The 19,593-nt window shown below is 41.6% G+C and overlaps 2 protein-coding genes across 6 annotated transcripts in view; one reads left to right on the top strand and one right to left on the bottom strand.

Annotated features, from left to right (window-relative positions):
- Nucleotides 1–19,593, bottom strand: part of LOC127071227 (phytanoyl-CoA dioxygenase, peroxisomal-like) — a 28,764-nt gene that overhangs the window by 2,863 nt on the left and 6,308 nt on the right. The gene's annotated exons all lie outside the window — the stretch shown is intronic.
- On the top strand, nucleotides 31–19,585 carry LOC127071218 (uncharacterized). Of its 4 annotated transcripts, none has more exons than XM_051010249.1 (11): nucleotides 31–761; nucleotides 943–1,094; nucleotides 10,533–10,816; nucleotides 10,901–11,097; nucleotides 12,389–12,526; nucleotides 12,676–12,982; nucleotides 14,046–14,294; nucleotides 14,466–14,697; nucleotides 14,777–15,016; nucleotides 15,364–15,659; nucleotides 16,149–19,585. In XM_051010249.1, the coding sequence occupies exons 3-11, from the start codon at nucleotides 10,715–10,717 to the stop codon at nucleotides 16,443–16,445; spliced, it is 2,058 nt and encodes a 685-aa protein (XP_050866206.1). In that variant the 5' UTR covers nucleotides 31–761; nucleotides 943–1,094; nucleotides 10,533–10,714; the 3' UTR covers nucleotides 16,446–19,585. The 4 variants fall into 4 exon arrangements, with proteins under 4 accessions (XP_050866206.1, XP_050866205.1, XP_050866204.1 ...); XM_051010248.1 differs by lacking the exon at nucleotides 943–1,094 and having other exon boundaries at nucleotides 31–428; nucleotides 689–761; XM_051010247.1 differs by lacking the exon at nucleotides 943–1,094.

The following is a 19,593-nucleotide window of genomic DNA, read 5'->3' on the forward strand; positions in this document are numbered from 1 at the left end:
GAGAGAGGTATATCGTACGTTCGTGCGTGCGTGCGTACAGGGAGCGCGATGGAAAAGCTCGATACGTATTCCGATGACGAAATGAATTTCTTCTTCCTATTAGGGAACTTGTGAATATATCGCCGTCGAAAATGACGATGTCAAACTCGAAGAAATTCGGAGAATCGGGAGTTTGCGCGTGAAAGCGTTGGAAAAGCGCCGACGTAGGTCGGCGTTATACGTTAGGGAGGGTGGAGGGCCGCATGTCGGATCGTAGCGACCCTCCTTCCCGTTCGGAACGTGCGCGTTTCTCGGCATCAGCACGTGGCATCGAAGGGAAGGATATACCAGGGGGGTGGCCGCAAACGGCGACGACCCTCGCTCGTCGTCGTTGCTGCTCGCGCGCGAGCGAGCGAACGGCCGTGCGAACCCGTCTCCTTCCAAAGAGAGTAAATATTTTTTCTATTTCTTCGTTTTTATAATTGGTAAATTGCTAAAAAACGCAATTGCGACGCGTCGTTATTCCTCTTCTTTCCTTTCTTTCATTTTTCTTCGTTCTCTCGCTTCTCTCTCTCTCTCTCTTTTCTTTTTAATTCTCGCTCCTCTGACTTTTTCTCTTTTTGAAAGAGAGAAAAAATCAAGATGGAAAGAAATATTTTTCCAATCTTTCTTTTTAAAATCTCGGGAGTGAAAATCCATGTGTCCGAAGGTCGGCGTTGCCTACGAAGATCGAGCCTGTAATCGACGCGATGGCGTGATCGACGTCGATGTATCCTCGTGGGGTAAGTATACGATCTTCTTCGTCGAAACGGAACAACAGGTGTTTCGTCGCTTTCGCGACCCTCGAGACCAGGATTTCTCTCTGATATCTTTCGACGTTGATTTTCATCTTGAACGATAAGATTGCGAGGGTAGAACGTACGACTTTCGCTCGCTAACGCGCTTGCTTCCGTGGTCTCATAGAATGGAAACGAGTTTACGAAGCTAGGCAGACAAAATCGATGTACATCGTGTTAATAATGAAGAGGGAAGGTCTTCAACCTTTCGAGAACCAGCCGTGCCGTAGGACCGACCACCTTTGCGATGTAGATATGCATATGTACGCGTACGTGTGTGTAAGTATATATGCATGCACCTACGCAAATACAAACATGCACGCACACACGCACGAACGAGTGTACACGCGGTTTCCTCGGCTCGACGATACTTTCGTCGTAACTTATTTCGTACATAGAATGTAGATTTCTGTCTAACGAAGAAGTTGATTAATTTTCCGATTTTTCACAAAGATCGATAACGATATCGCGTTTTATCGTCTCGAGATGTCTCGATTATCTCGTTGAAAATTAATTGGAGCTTTAGTTTCGTTTCCCTTTAATCTCTCCCAAGGATGCGTCGCGATACGAGTACGTTCTCGTGTACGATAACGGCGAGAAAAGTTTTCGAAGAAAATTACGAAAGAAAAAATGGAAGGGACGAGAAGGTAAAGGGGAGAGAATTCGTGTATACTACCCAAGATAGCCGACTTGGCTGAGATACCGAACAAACTACTTGGCTAGACATCGCGGCACCCCTGTCCTCGGCTCGATGAAGAAATGCTTCCTGGCAAGAGCATTGCTCGCGACATCTCTTTCGAAAAATTCTAACGTAGTCGGTCGTTCCAGTTCCTTAACCGAAAAATAAGCCGTTCCTTTCCTGGATATATACCTGCACGCGTATCTACGTGATGTTACTTTAAGAAGTCAAATTCGACGTAACGATTCCGTGACTTCTCACAAAAAATTCAAACCGATTTCTTCGGGTTGACTCGAAATTTAATTTCGAACGAATGACGTGATACGTACGTACGTACATCATTGGAGAATCGTTTAAATACTTTGAAAAGAAGAAAAAGGAACAAGAAAGGGAATATTTATCGATAAGAGAAAAGTTATTAGGACGTTGGTGTATTTGTTTTATTTTTCATCCAACTGCAATAAGTATAAAAAAGAATGTTTCCTTTATAGCTTGAGAACAAAAGTTGGTAAAGTTTTCGTACTTGTTCGTGGTATATACTCTTGCAAGATTTTTCCCTTTAATATCTCGAGAATGATTTAAAACGAACGATGAAAAATTTGAGGAATTTACTCGGTAGAGAATATAAAAGAAAATTCCATCGGTTCGACTCTAGAAGCTACGCATCGAAAACCAATAAAAATCGAGTCAACGCCGGTGTAACGTTTTTCATTCGGAGTTAGCTTTAAAATTGATTACCGCAATAGAGCTAAACTATCTCAAACGTTTTGTACAAAGAAAGAACGTTTTTTCGCGCAAGAGAAACTAACGTTTCTATGGTCGATCGACCGAAAGATCGGAATTCTTTCCAAATCTTCTTCGTGAACTCCTTTAGAAGTGACCTTCTCGAGAGACTCGTCGATAACTCGTCGATAACTCGCCGATATGCTACTACTTGGAATCGAGACATTTTATCACATTGTTTTGTTTTAATGGAAATTAATGGAGAAAATAAACGAAATGAAAAAAAGGAAAAATCAAATAGGGTATAAACGGAGACGTACTCGTGCGAGACGAGTATGGGCTTCGGGCAATGTAATTAGCGTAAAGTAAAGTTTGTTCCATTAAATTTAGTTCGACGGTGACTCCTCGTACGATTTTATTCGAGAAAGTTTGACGGAGTGATCGCGCATCGAAGAACGAGTTACGAGGTAACTACCGGGATCGGTGCTCGATCGAGAGAGGGAGAGTGAAAAAGAGACGAGACGTCGGAGAGAAATCTTTCGTTTTCCTTCTTTCTCCCTCCCCCCCTTTCTCTCTTTACTTATACTCTATCGTCTTCTTCGTTATATCCCCTTTGGTTTCGTTCCCTTCGCGCCTCGTGGAATAAAAGTCTACTTAAAGTCTATCCAAGGAAAAGGGAGAACGATCGAGATGAAAAGAAGGGAGATGCAAGGAAGTTAAAGGCGGTATCCTTTATGGTTGTCTTAACGAAAGTAGGACATACAGTCGAATCGATATGTCAGTCGTCGTTCAGTTTCAATTCGGTATTTGGATCGATACTCGTCGGTGTAACGTCTACCTTCGATGTTCCTGTCTATGTCCTACGTTCGTAGAAAGCGAAGCTTACGGGCGTTTAAAGAGCTACGGGAGATCAGCTGACAAGGGATGTAGATATCTATGTAAAGGGAGACGCACGGTAGGTGGGCGGGGAAAAATAGGAGGAATAGATAGAAGGGTATAATGGAAAGAAAGAGCGAACGTTAAGGAGAAATAAAGATCGACGTTGAATACAATCGATCGAGGAACGCGCGAGAATATAACGATCGCTCGTTCTTCGTTTCATCGTCGTTAAATAAAATAATTATGTAATATTTACTCAAGGGAATGATACGTACTTTGCGTCGCGAACGATGTTGGACGATTACAAATTCTATTTTTTTCTTTTTTCTTTTTTTTTTTTTTTAACATCGATACGTCATTTCGCGTAGGCGCGATCGATAGTTCACATTTGTACACTATCTCTCTAAAATCGCATCTTCAATATGTCAAACAATAGCCCGCGACGATCGTCGTGACAACTATCAAAATACAAATGCCATATGCGACCAGATGAACGGAGCAATAATAAAGAAACTCCTTCATCGCGATCTCTTCGCCCTGCACGTTAGAATCCTCTTGTTGTTGTTGTTGTTCTTGTTCTTGTTGGCGTTGTTGTTGTTGTTGTTGTTGTTGTTGTTGTTGTTGATTTTTCGTATCTTCTGAGAGGAGTTTTCGTATTAGTTTTCTTTTTTTTCTATTTTTTTTTTTTTCTATTCTTTTAACGATAGTATACACTTATATAGGCGCGAAAATTCTCCAATAACGACCTATCTCTTCTGGGCTAGGGAAAATGGTAGTCTCCTCGCCTAAGGAAAATTTCACTCGTCTGGTATCCGTCTTGTTTTTCTTTTCCGTTTTCTCCTCGCCATTCTCGGATGCGATAGCTCCTTTTCCGTCCTTAACATCGTTTCCCGTTTCATCATCGTTCATCGTCCTTTCCTCTTTACCGGGAGATTCGCTCGAGGCATGTTCCTCGGGATAATCTTTTTTAGTTCCTACTATAGAACAATTTTCGCTTGCAAGCTGTAGGAGTAAGATTTAAGTACTACGTTGAAGCGTGCTATACCATAAACGATATAATGTCAATGTTTTAACAAGAAAATGCTCGGGTAGAATCGTGTTCCTTTTGGCCAATTTTACTCGTTGAACGATCTCGAGGGGAGATATCCCGAGTCAAATTTACCGATCTCGACGGAGATTTCAGAATATTCGAGGGTGAAAAGGACAAATTTGGATGGGATACTAAACGAGAGATTAGTATCACGAAGAGACAGCGACTGAATTTGTTTTGAGGCGGGAATCGATTGGTTTCCGCGTTAGATCTTTTCCAAAATGAAACTGAGAGAAGCGTTCTGAGGCGTTGGAGTTGGCGTTGGCGTTGGCGTTGACGTTGGCGTTACCGTTGCCATTGGATCGGTAAACTCGTTAAGAGACACGTTCGTACCGTCGAGAATTTTCCTCAAAGGCAAATACTCACCTCCCTCCTCCTTCGACCGTTGTTCCGAAGGCTCGGTATAAGTCGGTCGATCCGTCATTCCCGAGATCCGATTTACCGTTTTTCTAAACGTTTAAAAGAAGAGGATAGACGAGAGGAATCCAATATACTATCATTCGACGACCTCTAGGAAGTTAACGTAATTTGTCATGAAGGTTATTTCGTTGCTCGTGACAGGACTACGTTCGACTTTCTTTTCTTTCCTTTTTTTAAACGGTCGCGTGTCGATCGAGCACACTCGTTGTCCGTACAAACAGAGAATCTTTCTACTTTCTTTTCTTTCTTTTTCGATCATATTCTATCCGGTGGCCTTGCTCTCCTTAGAACCATTCGCTATCAGCAGCACGACTACCATCGTAATATCTATCAAAGGCCAATCCTTTAGAATGTATCGATAAGGAATACATCCTTGTATCGTCATTTTTTGCGGACATTTATCGATCCATCTTTGTATCAATGAATAACGATGGAGAATTGCCCATAGATGGGAATTCGATTAAGTGAAATTTTTTGTAAAATTATTTATATTATATTTTTCTCTTTATGAGACATCAAACGACTTGGGCAGTTATTCAAATCATTTTTCTTTTACTAACTTGGATTTAATCTAGTTCGATACCGATATTTACAGAGTCCAACTCGGTTTCGATTTTCTCATAAAAACCGACGCGAACGATATTGTTTTGTCGTTCTCTCGTTCGTTTTTCTTCGGACGTCGAAGAATTCGAATCTCGTTCGAGCTTTTACGTCAACTCGAAATTCGTTGACGCACGACGGCAAGGGGATTTCATTTTTATCTGAAGAGAAAGACAGAGAGAGAGAGAGAGAGAGAGAGACGACGACGACGACGAAAGCTTCAAGCCATTGATATATCTGACAATCTACGAGTTTCAAGTGTTATTCCATCGTCGCACGTGCGTTGAATGACGACGAGTTATGGAAAACGTAGCAGAGTAGACATAGAAGGGATGTTGTTGGTTCCCGGAAAGTCGAACCATTGCGAAATCGATTATCGATTTCCCGCTTCATCCTGTCCCCGTAAATAGAGTTACTTCAATATCCTGACGTTGCCGTACGAAATACGCGCAAGCTTTTGATTTTCCTTCAAATATCCTTAGGGCTTTTCGATGATCTGACAAGGAAATCATGTAAATTTATAATCATCGATAGCACAAAAAACTTCTTCTCCGTATAGTATTCTCTTCGTGTCGAATTCTCATCGTGCAAAAATGAATATTGACGGAGGATGTGCCCTTTATTGAAAAAAATCCATATAGAAAGAGATGGGAAATAAATTTTTTCTTTTTTTTTTCTCTCTCTCCTCTCCCTCGCAAACTGGTTTTTAGCGGCATCCGTTCGATGAACGATATTTTCTGATTCTATCGATGAGAACCGAAGAAAGAGCTACGAAGGAAAACAAAAAAATAAACAATAAATATTTGTCGATATAGATTCAATTTACTATTCAACAAATTATTCGTGAAATTAAAAGCTCAGACTACGGAACGAAGCTTCGTCTTCCTTCGTCTTCCTCTTTCTCTCTCTCTCTCTCGGTTTCTCTCTCGCTTATGAATTTTGTCTGGTCGTTGCTTGTATAGAGACTCTTTATATAATGATGCTTATATAATGTTATAATATTGGCTAAGTATTGGCTAATCGTTGGCTAAAGCACACCATTACGAATGAATTAGTCCACGAGGAAACGAATAACCGAGTTGTCTGACATTTGACCGTGCACGAAACGATCTTTTACAGTCCTCGCTCCTTTCGTTTTTATTTCGTTGCAAGGGCATCTATTTTTGTTAAGACCGGTTGGACCTGTCCCTTAATCCTGTCCCTTCCTTTCTCTTCACGAATATTCGCATATGCAAACAACGTGACTTGACAAATATCGCACTGACGGACGGAGGACATCGCTTGACACTTGACATTTTGTTTTGATTCTTGGATTTTGTTCTCTCGCGGGATAAGTTACTAGAATCGAATATTTACTATCTTCGGATTGTGATCTTCGATTTTTGTATCGTACGAAACACGAAGGGAATGTAAGCAGAGAAAAATGATTTAAAGAACGTTGTAAAATGAGATTGCATGGATAACAGTAAGCGTTATCGATATTTGAGTATCTACATATGCGCGAAATATTTCCCGTCGAGATATCCCATTACTCAAGCGGATGTTTCGAGAGCGGCATTCCGCTTGATATTGAAATATCTTGGACGTTCGAGAAATCAGAGTATTGTTATACGTTCAAGCTGTCATGGTAACACGTGTCGAAAGATATAAGAAAGATATCGAAATCTTTTTGCTATAAAGATCAATTACTATTTTTACTCTTTCCGAGTAATACGTTCCTCTAATTAACTTTCGTAGATTCCTTCCAAGACTCGATCGTTCTTACATATTCGAGCATAATGACGCACCTGTTTACCTTGAAAAAGTATTTAATTAAATAATTTATAATCTGTGTCGAGAGAGAGACTTAAGCCCGCTCGCTAATTTGTTTCACTCGAGAAAGACGGCAGATTAATTCCACGGTATCGTCTTCTCCTCTACGCTTCTCGTTTCTCCTTTTTCTGTATCATTTTTCTTGTCTTGTTCTAACGAAAGATTATATCGAAAAATTGCCATAAGGAACATCGTCTTGGCAAAGATGCATTCGAACCGCTAGCTGATCACCTTTCATCGTTTTAGAATTTTATTAAGTGCCATCGAAGGAAACTAAATGTCCACGACAGAAAGCGTTCCATACAAAGTCAATTAAAAGGAGAAGAAACAGCCGATTCGTTCGAGTCGATGCTCGGACAGTTGCGGACCCTATTTATTTGTTTCTTTTTTCTTTTTTTTTTTTTATACATTTTTTGAAGGAAACGGCTAGACATCGGAAAGAGCCGGGACTACTCGTCGAAAGGGAAAAGAAGAAAATTTTAAAAAGTTGCGCGTTGTTTTAAATGATAATCGTTCGATTGTTACAGTAATGTTTATTAAATCGATAGCGAGATACGATTTTCAATATTATTTTTTCTTCTTCTCGAATAACTAGAATTCTTCTGAAGAATTTTAATAGTTCGTAGAAATCGTCGGAGAAGGTAATTTCCATCCGAGAAAACGGTAATATTCTCTAATAACAATGAAGATAGCTCGAAGATGACGACGTCAGCAAATGAGGTATAATTTCAGCGCAGTAATTACATTGGCCAGGAAATTATACATTAATATGATTTTGTTAGCGCTGCGGTTACACGCTACATCATAAAGCCACACCCGTCGACGTTGCAGTTTAACAAACTCATTTTTTTTTTTCCTTTCTTTTTTATCTTTTTTATTTTGTCGCCGAGACAGGATTCTACCTGTCCGAATGTGTAACTGGCTAAGCCGTTGAAGAATTTTCGTCGACCTGAAACGATCGAAGAAGTCGAATTTCGGAATGCAAAGTAGTCATTTGTTCGTTCAACGGTCGGAAGTTTGAGGATATACGTAGGGTGAGGCGATTATTTCTTTCTTTTTCTTCGTTATAATAAAACTAGGAAATTTTTGGTGAAAATTACATCGATGAACTAGCATTAAGACGATCGACAATTTAAGAGATTAGAATCGATCGGCTAGAAGAAATCAACGTTACCATTAAACAGCCGTGTAAAAAGGACTTTTCCGAAGAAGATCGATAATCAAGAGCAATTCGTATTTCTCCGAGTCATCGTATTCAAGGATTCTTGCGATACACCGATACGAGCACCGGTTTTATTTAATTTATCGTTATCCCTCTAAAGAAAAGACTACGGATTATGATTCTTTTTCGAAAACATTCGAGCCACGCGATCACGGGAGTAGTATATACATATACGTACCTACACTTTTTTTCCTATTCTTTTTACATCCTTTTTTAGCCCTTGAATCGTACGGACTCGTACAAAGTTTGCACAAAAATTCCATAACTCATTCGTGGGAGAGAGAAAGCTTTTTCCATTTTACTAAACCATTAATCATTAGCCATCGACCTGGTGGTAATGCACTTTGGCGTAACGATCGGATAGTACGATCTCGTCGACTTTAATAAAAAATATATTGTTTCGAGGCCAAATCGACTAGAGAGGTTGATTCGAGTAATCGTAATTCTTTTTATTTTCTTTTTTCTATGCCGACATGCGTAGACGCGTTTAGCATCGATGAGATGTATTCGTCGTTGATATCGATCAATCGATTGAAAAAATCCGACGGTTTTTCAATCTGCTGATAAAAAGGAAAGATGTCTTAGGTGAGAAAAAGAGAAAAGAAAAGTTCGTTTCTACGAATTGAGTAGATCTCGACGATTAAATCCTAGGAGAGTCCCTCGAGATAGATAGCCCCTCGGATGAGATACTTGTTGCGTTGCGCGAATGTAAAACCTTGCACGTTGTACTATTTGAATAAAAGGCAGGTGGAACGCGAGAGAAAATATCGATCGAGGGAAAAGCATTCCTCCAAGTTTCCAACTTTGCAACCACAACGATTCTAACTCGTTCGTTTCGTTACTTTCGAAGCTTAGGACATTGAATATTTTACGAGACGATTGACGCAATTCTTTGTTTTTTTTTTTTTGTTTCCTTCTTTTTTCTCGACGGATGATCGTATAAAAGTTCAGAAAGTTCAGTTCGTTTCAGAATTTCTTTGATCTCCTCCTGAAGTTATTATATCGAGTTTCTTCTTTTTAAAATGACGCACGGTACGTCGGTTTCATATCGAGCTATGATAACGATACGAAATAGAGTGAAAAAAAAGAGAACAAAAAAGTAGGGAGAAAAGGACCATTCATCGGAAGCCTAAAATCGATCAAAGCACCCTCCGATACGTCAATTCAGCGATCCCTTAATCCCATCGACGTCTTATCGATTCTTCGTCGTCCATTAAAAGGACGTCGAATTTAGGAATCTACTTACTTACGTCCCAAGTAGTAGATCGGCTTACGATTTTGATGAAACTTTCAAGACTTGTAGACGTATACGCGTTTATAGCTTCGACGCTTCGAAGTGATGTAGTTTTCTTTTTTTTTCTTAATGAAGAGGACGACGAAAGAGATAATCAATTACGTATCAAAGAAAATTGTGAGAGATAAAAGTATAAATAAAGAAAAAAAGAAAAAAAAAGGAGAAACGAAGAGCCTAAAGGGTGAGAAAAAGAACAAAATTAAGGGACGGAAAATGCGATTAAATATCGATTCGATGCCCTTTCAGCGGTTTTCAACGGAGTGCGGTTGACGTAGTACACGGCAACGTAATCCGCACCATCCGTACACTCGATTAGGAATGTGCAAACCTGATTCACCCAATTCGATTTGACCGGTACGCTGGTAACGAAGTGTACCGCACGACGCGACCAAGAGGAAAATATTTCGCGTAAGGACTCTGACGTCATTCTCTCTCTCTCTCTCGCCAGATCACGAGTTAATGATTGACCATTCAACGATTCGATTGTTTAATTCGATGCACCTATTTACGCTTCCCATATTTTCTTAGTTTCGATAAACGAGTAATAGAAATGCCGTTCGAGTCAGTGCCGCCAACTTTAGAAGAGCGTAGACTGGCGAGAGAGAACATTAATGGTCGTTAATGGAAGTACCAGAATATAGGGCCTAACCAAATTACACCGTCGGAGTATTAGTGATTACGAAAACGGTATGTGTATGCGCGTGTGCGTGCGTTTGTTTTCGCGAGAGCCCCTTTTACCATCGTCGTACTCCGTTCGTTCCCGCTCTACGTTCTGTAATGAAATTGCCAAGAGTAGCGGTGTTTTTGCCCAAATCAAATTATTCATCCTTCTGATTGGATTTTTTTCTGCTTCGTATTCATCGAAAAGGAGCGACGAATCTAGAAGATATTAATTCGACGATGCTAATTTTTCAAAGAAAGTTCTAAACAGGACATTTCGAAGAATGTAATTATTTTGAAAAAAAAAGAAAAGGAAAAAGAAAGATTATTTTCTGTAGGATCCTTTCGGACATACGTCGCAAGAACGTCCAACGACGACGATTCGCAATAATTGGTATGGACGGTACGAGAACTCGTTGAGGCGGATAGATTCGTTCGAATCTTTCTTACGTTTTCTTCCTTTCACGGAGGAAGGATTTATTCTAAGAGGAAAGAAATTCACGTAGGAGAAAGGGAAGGAATGGGCCCTTGGGCCTTTGGAGTCCCTCTCATCCTTGCCTGCGCTTTGGGCCTTCTTCTTAACGTCTACGTTCTACTCGTTGTTCTTGGTCTTGGTAAACAGGTAAAGAAAAACTGAAATGTCAAGTCGAAAGGATATTGACGGGCTTCTTCGAAGATGATAGTAAGTTCAGATATCTTTTCGTAGACGCAGCAGCAACAAACGGCGAACACGTTGTTACTGATTCATCTTGGCGCGGTAGAGGCAGCCGTGTGTCTGATATTACTGATCTTTACTACTACACCTTGGCCAGTAGCCGGCAGTTGGTGCGTATTTCACGGCTTTCTTTTAGCCCTTTTACATCCTGTCGCATTGTGGACCGTCACGGGATTGAACTGCGATCGGTGAGTCTTTAAAAATTATATATCCTTTTTATCGTCGGTTAAATCGGCCGAAGAGATCGTACGTACTCGCGCTTTGAAGTTTTTCCCATCGAAAACGATTTTCTTTTCGGTTCGTTCAAGTCAAACGCGAAGCGCATAAAAGTCTCACTTGGTCAACGTCGGAAGCTGTCACGTTCTATTTCTCTCTCTCTCTCTCTCTCTCTCTCTCTTCCATTTCTTTTCCATCATAGAGTCGTTTTGTATTATTCCACCGCGTTTTCCGATACATCGAGTTCGACGCTTTTTCGATCAAAGAGTTTCTCGTAGTAACAACAGGAAGTTTCGACGATTGTTTTGCTTTCCGTTCTCTTTTTTGCATTCCCGTATATTATTCGAAATATCAACTCAAAATCAAATATATGCGCTGTACGTTTTAACAGAATATCCGAACTTTATTTGCAATCGGTAAGGTTCCAAGAAAATATTAGAAAATAATTTGATCGTATTTTCTTTGAAAATATCATAAATCATAGCTTTTTCAATTTATCGTATGTAGTAACCTCGCTCGTAAAAGCCTTTTAATGACCGATAAATCGAGCTCCGTTTTATTCTTCAAGCACATTGGCTCGTCATACGAGACCGATATAAAGGACAACAGGCTCTTTGATACGAGATGTCAATAATGACATTCCGCACATCCGATCCTTTTGTCTTTTACGCTGTCAATCGGCACAAGAGCGGTTTGCCGTTGATACGGAGTCCTATTTTATCCAGCTTTCTTTACTTAACTCGTCGTTCCATTACAGTCAAGAAATGGGAAAGAGTGAGATCTTAAGAGGGAGGAGGGAGGGAGAGAGAGAGAGAATATGCCACCACTCGGAATAATTCTTTCGATTTCGTAGCAAAAAAAGGTCGAATGACCTATTTAAAATGACAAGAAACGCATTTTCGCTCGACTCTTTGTCGTTGGTTTGTATCTATACATTCGATTCGTATGTTAACGTTTAATAAATTTAAAATTATCTTATAAAAGTCGTAAAAGTTTCTTTGAAATTGCTGTAAAAATTTATTTACGAAGAATTCGTAATCTCGTAAAAAATATTTGTTTTTACGAAACGCTAATGAAAATCCGCTTTACCGGAAAAATTAAAATTGCTTATTAATCCGAGCGAAACTAAAAGGCATACGCGGCAAAGTGATACCTTAGACGGACGTATTGTACCGAATGAAAACAGTTATCGCACAGTATTGAATAAGCTTGGATCGGCAAACCTCGGCTTTGACTCGATATCTCGTATTCTCGTTTTAACAGATACTACGCTATCGCCGCGCCGTTGCATTACGCGGCACTGGTATCACCCAGGCGAGTGATCGTCGGTTTGATAGCTTCCTGGACGGGAGCCCTTCTTTTATCTTTACCACCGTTCTCCGGCCTGGTACCACCTTACAGGTTAGAATATTAGTATTTTTTTTCTGTTTTATACGAAACATACATATGCGTTATACAAAAAAAAAAAAAAAAAAATTCAAACTTTAAGAAACAAAATTCTTTCGATCTCTTAAAAATCTTCCTAAATCGTTCGAACGTCATTTCGACAGATACAGCCCAGGCTTAGGCTGTTGCGCGCCAGATTTTGGAAACGGAAGTTGGGGTTCCGCAGCGGCACTTTACGGTGCGGTTTACGCGATTCTCGGCCTGGCATTACCGGCGATTCTCGTGACGGTCTGCAATTTGCGAGTCCTCGGTATAGCGCGTTATCATCGACACCGTATCGCTAGTGCGATCTACGAGGTCACATTAAGCGCCCAAGTGACCATCACCCATCAACGAAATCCATTTTTCGTGCCCACGGTCACGGCACCCTCGGCCGGTGGTCCTCCTCGTTTTCATAGCGCTGCGAGCACGGTTCGTACATACGTATATTCTTGCTTATACATTTACGTATGCGTTTTTTTTTCTTTTCTTAGTTTTTCTCTTTTACATATAAGGAAATAATCGCGCGGCTTGATAAAGGCAATCGAACAATCGAATATACTTTGGTTCTTCTTTTCTTTTTATATGTTTTTTTCTCCCTTTTCTTTCTTTCTTAAATTCGTGCCGTTCGTTTATTTATTCGATTGAATAATTCGATTTAAACCTGCCGTTATTATTTTGCAATTCAAAATTACCGTATTCGCATCACCTTGGACGATAATACCAGCGCTCATTTGTGTATTAACGTTTATTAACGAAGAAGCCAGAGGTCAGAGGTAACGAGACTCCGTTATTATTACGAGCACCGAATTCGATGCTCGATGAGAAAACGTCGAGACATCTCCGTCCTCGTCTTCTCGCTGGATGTATAAATATAACTGTCCATATCGGAGGAGCGATCGATCAAAGAAATAAAGTCGTAGCGAATAAAGTTTCGTATCGAACTTGAATGCGAAATGAATATCTTCCTGTTATTCGTTCGTAGCGACTCGAGCTAGAACGAATTCGGTTAAAACGTACGAAGAGATCAGCTCGGTATATCGGTCTCCTTTCGAACTCGATAGAGGGACTATGGCGATGCCTCGAGAAAAATCACCGATTAACCGTGGTGATTCTCCTTTGAGCGATAACGCCTTCGATCGCTTTAATTTTATCGGTCTGATTAGAAAAACGGATGTTACCAGCTCACTCGTAACTTAATTATCAGATATTAGACGTTGCCTATCCGAGCGAGTCCAAGTTTCTTGGACGACGAAAGGTCGAGACGATAACGTAATTCAAGATTAATTAGCGTTTTAAAGAACGATCAATGCTCACGTTCCTTTGCGTTATTATCCATTATCAAGGATTCTCCATAGCAGTGCCTTTTTGCGTTTTGAAACGAGGATTTATGACCGCGTTCTCTACGCGATCGGAGGAAAAAAGGAGAGAAAGGAAAGAAAACAAGAAAAAGAAAGAGAAAAACGAGATGTTCGGTCGAATGAAAAACTTTTAGGTGATGCAACTAGTCGGTTCACTCTATTTCCTGTATTTTCCCTACTGCGGATTTATACTTTGGGAATCCTGCGGAGTCGGCGATCAAGATCGGCTTCAGGCGCATCCTCGTCTAGCCTCCTTGGCGTCTCTTCTTCTTGCCTGTTCTCCACCCGTCAACGGACTCCTCTACGGTCTGAAATCACAGACTCTGAGGCGATCCGTGCAAAATTATTGGCGAAAAAAGGCGACCAAGTCCGAGTTGCAACAGGTAATTCGAAAAAATATCACAGACCCTGAGGAAGATACGATCTCTCTCTCTCTCTCGTTCTCAACCAAGAATGAGAATTTCGAAATTCGCGAATGCCTTGGTAATGGGCCATAAACGTTCGATCGATTAATCTTACGATTACGGAGGTTCGAACGTATTTACGATTTTTAGGAGATACAGGCGAGAACGCCAAGCGTGGCAGGCTCGAGAAGGCCGTCGGGAAGTGGAACCGGATCCTTCTTTCCTTTTCCTCCGTTACAACGACGTCTCAGCGAAGCTCTCTTGGCGATTGGTAACTGCAGATCAGGAAATAGCATCGAACACGGGAATCTTAATTTTCATCGTACGAGATTACAACCCGCGGCTTCGTGTAACACGCTTAGAGTACCATCGGCGGAATCAGGTAAAAAATGTTGGAAATAAAAAGTTTCAAAGGACTTTCCGTTGGAAAGTGTAAAATGCAAAATCGTGATCGTTCGAAGGCGAAACTGGCAAATTGGTGAGATCCAGCGCTAGCGCGGCGAGTCTAATGGGGCCGCATTATCGAGGCGATTTCGCGGGCAACGAGATCGGGACTGGTTGTTCCATGGCTACGAACGAAACGCCCAGACGAAGTCCAAGGATTCTTATAACGCGTGCTTGCAGCGAGGAGAGCCAAGACGGTGGGAGTCCGCTTCTTCGGAAATCTTATCTTTCGAACTCGGCCCATCCACCCTGCGAAAGTACATATCGTTTCTTTCATTTTCATTTTCTTATCGTTGTCATCGAGATACGATCTGTCTGTCTGACAATCGAATAAATTCGATCTCTTTTCAAGGATTTAACTTTGTATACGCATAGCAATCCGCCAATACTATTCCATTTACTTTTCTCATAATTTTCTCACAAATAAAATGATTCGTCTTCAGCTAACGCGAAAATATACTCGCGTAACGTATCGACGTGAGTAATACATGATAATTCGTCGATTATTTATTTTCATATTTGCCGTCGAACTTATCCTATTGGCAGGCAACGGATATCTCGATATTTTTCTTTCTCAACGATCACTCCTTTTTGATTCATCAAGAACGCAGATGGAGATATTGTAGTACCGGAAGCGACAGTAGTACTGGGAGTAGCGAAACGAACGTTTGGACGACCGGCGTTGCTCAGAAAATGGGGAAGAACAATCTAAAGAATATGACGGACGTTTGGCCAGCGAGTCGACGATTGATACGCGTGAGAACGCTCGAGGAAGATTCTCTTTCGACGGGCATCAGGCCGAACAACAACAGCGAGAGTAGCGATACGACGGATACCACAGCGACGACGACGACGACGACGACGACGACAACGACCTTACCGATCAAGGCCCAAATGCTCGTAAGTAAAATATCATTCCTTGCCGTTCCGTTCGTTCTGTACAATCGATTTCGAAAGTAGAAAAAAAATGGAAAAGAAAAAAAATCCGTGTCGTACACTCGTTCGAGCAGGTAGTACGAGATACGTATACGAGAATACGAGAGCATTACGAATCCTCGGGGTCATCGATCCGGTTTCGTTTTTTCTTACGACTAGCCGGACAACTCTGCCAACTGTTTGGCCTCTTTCGCGATTCAACTTCTTCTCTTCTTTTCTTTTTTCTCTCTTTTTTTTTCCCCCCTTTCCAACGGAAAATTACAGAACGACGATACGATCCCCATATACGTACACGTATATCAATATCACGTGGTATTATTTATTGAACGGGATTCAATTTTCTGCCGGTTCAAGTTTGTCGCAAAAATTCGGCTAGCGAACTTGAAACGAATCGTTTAAATATCAAACAAATGTTCGACCGGGTCATTAAAAATCTGAATAATCTGCACGCAGGAGGATGGAGAGGAAATCGATACGAGGAGAAGAAAGGGATCGAGGAAGAACGAAGATAGGGATCGAAGCGAGAGCGAGAACAGTTGGAGCAGCGTGGAAGAGATCGAGATGAAAGAGGTGATCGAGAAAAGGGGAGAGGAAGAAATCGTTCGAAAGGACGAGGAGCGATCGAAGGAAAGGAAAAGGTCGAGAGGGTCCCGCAGGAAGAGAAGAATAACGCAGAGGGGTAATTCCGAGGGATCCGAGGATCGAGATGACGCGGCACAGCTGAGGCCACTTTTGGCTCCCTCTTCTTAGAATCGTTTCGTCCCTCTTTTTTCCTGATTCGTCCCGGAGGCACGGAGCTGAACACCGTCGTGTACCGTTAGGCTGGCCGAGTTTTATCGGAGATCGTCGAAATCGACGCCGAATCCAATAAGAAACGATACGAGGAGAACGCGTATGCGTTTAATCGCAACCCACGTACCTCCTCGCGCCCACGTACTCCTTAACGCACAAAAACGTCGCAATTCGTTTCGCCCTCGCATAACCGAAAATAATGTCGATCGGTCGATCGGTCGAGCTACGCGACCCGATTATCTTGTCTTATCTTAATGAGAGAAAAGGAAAAAGAAGCAACGAACGTTGGACGTTCGCGCAGGTTGGAGAGTCGTCTTTTTCCGTAATATCCGTTCTTGAGTTTATCCCATTTTAATGCATAGATACACAGCCGGACCGATACTTATTCTATTTATTGCGATAAAAGAGATACTGGCTTCGACCTATCCCGACGGCCTCGATTTTCTCGACCCGTTGTGCTCGAGGAAAGTACGAAAAACCGATACGAACGAACCGATATCCCCGAACCCGAAAGAAAAGAAGAACCGTGGGAGTTGCAGAGAAAGCGAACGATAGTTTCTACGTATCGTGAAGCAACTCGAGCCCTGAAAGAAGACGCTTAATCGTTAATCGATCGATCGAACCCCGTCTCTCCACGTGCACTTCGTTCGCTCTTTTATCGGGCGACGATTAATTTATTCCTTTCTTTCTTCTTCTTCTTCTTCTTCTTCTTTTCTCTTCGACGACACGACCACGCTGTCGCGACTCGAAGAAAAAAGGAAAAAAGGAAAAGCACGCGTTAAGATGCAACGCAATCGACGGATTATTAATCACGAAAGTATTCCGATCCGAGAGCTCGTAAGAGTCTATGATAGATTTTAGAATGCTACGTTAAGATCTCGGTAAAATTGTACGTAAGTGCGTCGCCTGTCGGTGCGTTTTAAGCGCCAGTAGCGAACCTTCCCTCCTTCCACGTAATCGACTCGAATCCCAGAAATAGAGACAAGACGATAGAGAAGAAACAACACCCGTTGCAAAGTCCCAAACCATCGACCGGTTCGAGTTTAGGTAACGCAGAGAGATCATTCCCTATCGACGGGTTCGAGAAGAGGAGTCATTTTTAGACGCTGTCCTCGTATTACACCGTCTGATCGATGTTCGAGGTTAATCGCTTGGCACAAGGTCAAACGATCCTTCTATCGCGTGCCATTAGTCCCTTAATAATCTTCTAATGACACCTAATATATGTATATGTACGAGTATATATGTTAACCTGATGTAACAACGTTCGTAACGACTTAAAAAATAATCATTTCGTGTTAGGCCAAAAGAGAGTTTCGTTACGATTCTGCTTGCACGGTCGATCGTTGTACGAAATGACAAGAATTTGCGAGCGAGAAACTCATGGATGTCTTCGACCTAAATTATCGGCGTAAATTATCACCGTAGCCGCGATGATATCGACTTCTTTCGTAGCTATAAATTCAACCAAAAAAAGAATCGACGCGATACCCTCGTACGTACACGTTCGTATATATCGAGTCTATGGCAAAGAACAAATAAATAAATAAATAAGCAAAGAAAAAAGGAAGAAAGATTTTACGACGGTGACATTTTCAACAAGCGCATGGTAGTTCCAAAGAGCGCTGTATAACCAATTCAATTTCTAACTATTCCGTCCGCAAAGAGTCGACGGGCGAACTTTCTCGTTTATTCCAGTTTTTTCTTTCTTTACGCTCTTTACTCGAAATTATCGATCGCAACTACCGCGAAATCAAATATCCGTCTATTAACGTCTCTCGCGTTAAAATTATTTTTAGCTTAGCTCTTTATCGAGTTCGGTCATGACGGTCGACTCTCGACACGATTTCAATTAGTATCGATAATCGAGTTTCACCTATACATCGAATCGGCGAAACTCGAGAGAGAGTCTCTTATCGGATAAATATTTACGGGTGAGCTTCGATCCATCTCGCAAGAAAAGGACAAACGCGTATCGCGTCGCGAACGTGTCCGGTCTAACTAAAAATTCGGCACATTCGATTCGTTCTTCGCGCTTCGAGGCGGAGCTAATAGGCGAAGGAACAAAGAGAATTTTAAATAAAGATGCGCGTTTTAGTGACTCGTCGTTCGACGAGCGATAGAAGCTCGACGACTAAGTAGAAGAATTTAAGCGAAAGCCCTTCAAAACTAAATGGCAGGACCAACGTCGTAGATCAGAGCGAAAAGAATTTTTCGGAAAGATCCGATAGCTAGACTGGGTGCCTGCGAGGAAAATGATAGGGACAGGACGATGATAGGTCGGTTACGTGGAAAGATCTTAGGACGTAAGGTCCGTTCCGTGTTTGTCCTAGAAGAGAAATATGTCCTGTCGTTTGGAAAACGGTCCTTCGATAGGTTTCGGATTATCCGTGTATTCGGTGCCGAGAGGCCGAGAGGCGCCAGGTTGTCGGCTAGACGGAGAGCAGATAGGACGGATTGCGATCCTGCGTTCCTGCCGAGTGAAAAAATTATCACGAGTACGGGATCTCGAGTTTGGGGATACTTCCGTCGTCCTGCGCTTATGGACGAAAGAAAACTACGTAGGGGGAAGCGACGGAGATAGAAAAATTCCGATCGTTCGTCGGTGAATACGACGATACGTTATATATGTGCATGTAAGTAGATAATAATCAATAACATTATTCTCATCGTCCAAATCGGAGATTGAATTTCCTTCTATCGGGATTTTAATTGGAACCGCCGTGTTCCTTCTAGCGCGTTCTTTCTATCGGGTTCCATTTTCGTCAAGAGTTTTCACTTAATAAAAGATTTCGAAATGAACGACGCTAAACACGATCGCTTTGTCAAATAGATGTCGTCGATGGCAACGATTCCGACCGTACGTAATCTTTCCATAAAGTCGACTGGTCCCAAAAAACGACTGGACGAAAATGGAACGTTTTCGCATTTAGAGCCGCGTAATCCCTCAAATATCTTCTTTCGCGCAGACGTTTATATTCCATTCTTATCGTCGGATAATAACGAAGCGTTTCTTAACGAAGCGACTCGAAACGAGTAGATTTTCCCTACATTTTCGAGCGAATATTTCAACTCGAAAGAAAAGGAGAAACGGAAGGAAAGAGAG

This window comes from Vespula vulgaris, chromosome 21, assembly GCF_905475345.1.
Source record: "Vespula vulgaris chromosome 21, iyVesVulg1.1, whole genome shotgun sequence".
Lineage (NCBI taxonomy): Eukaryota > Metazoa > Arthropoda > Insecta > Hymenoptera > Vespidae > Vespula > Vespula vulgaris.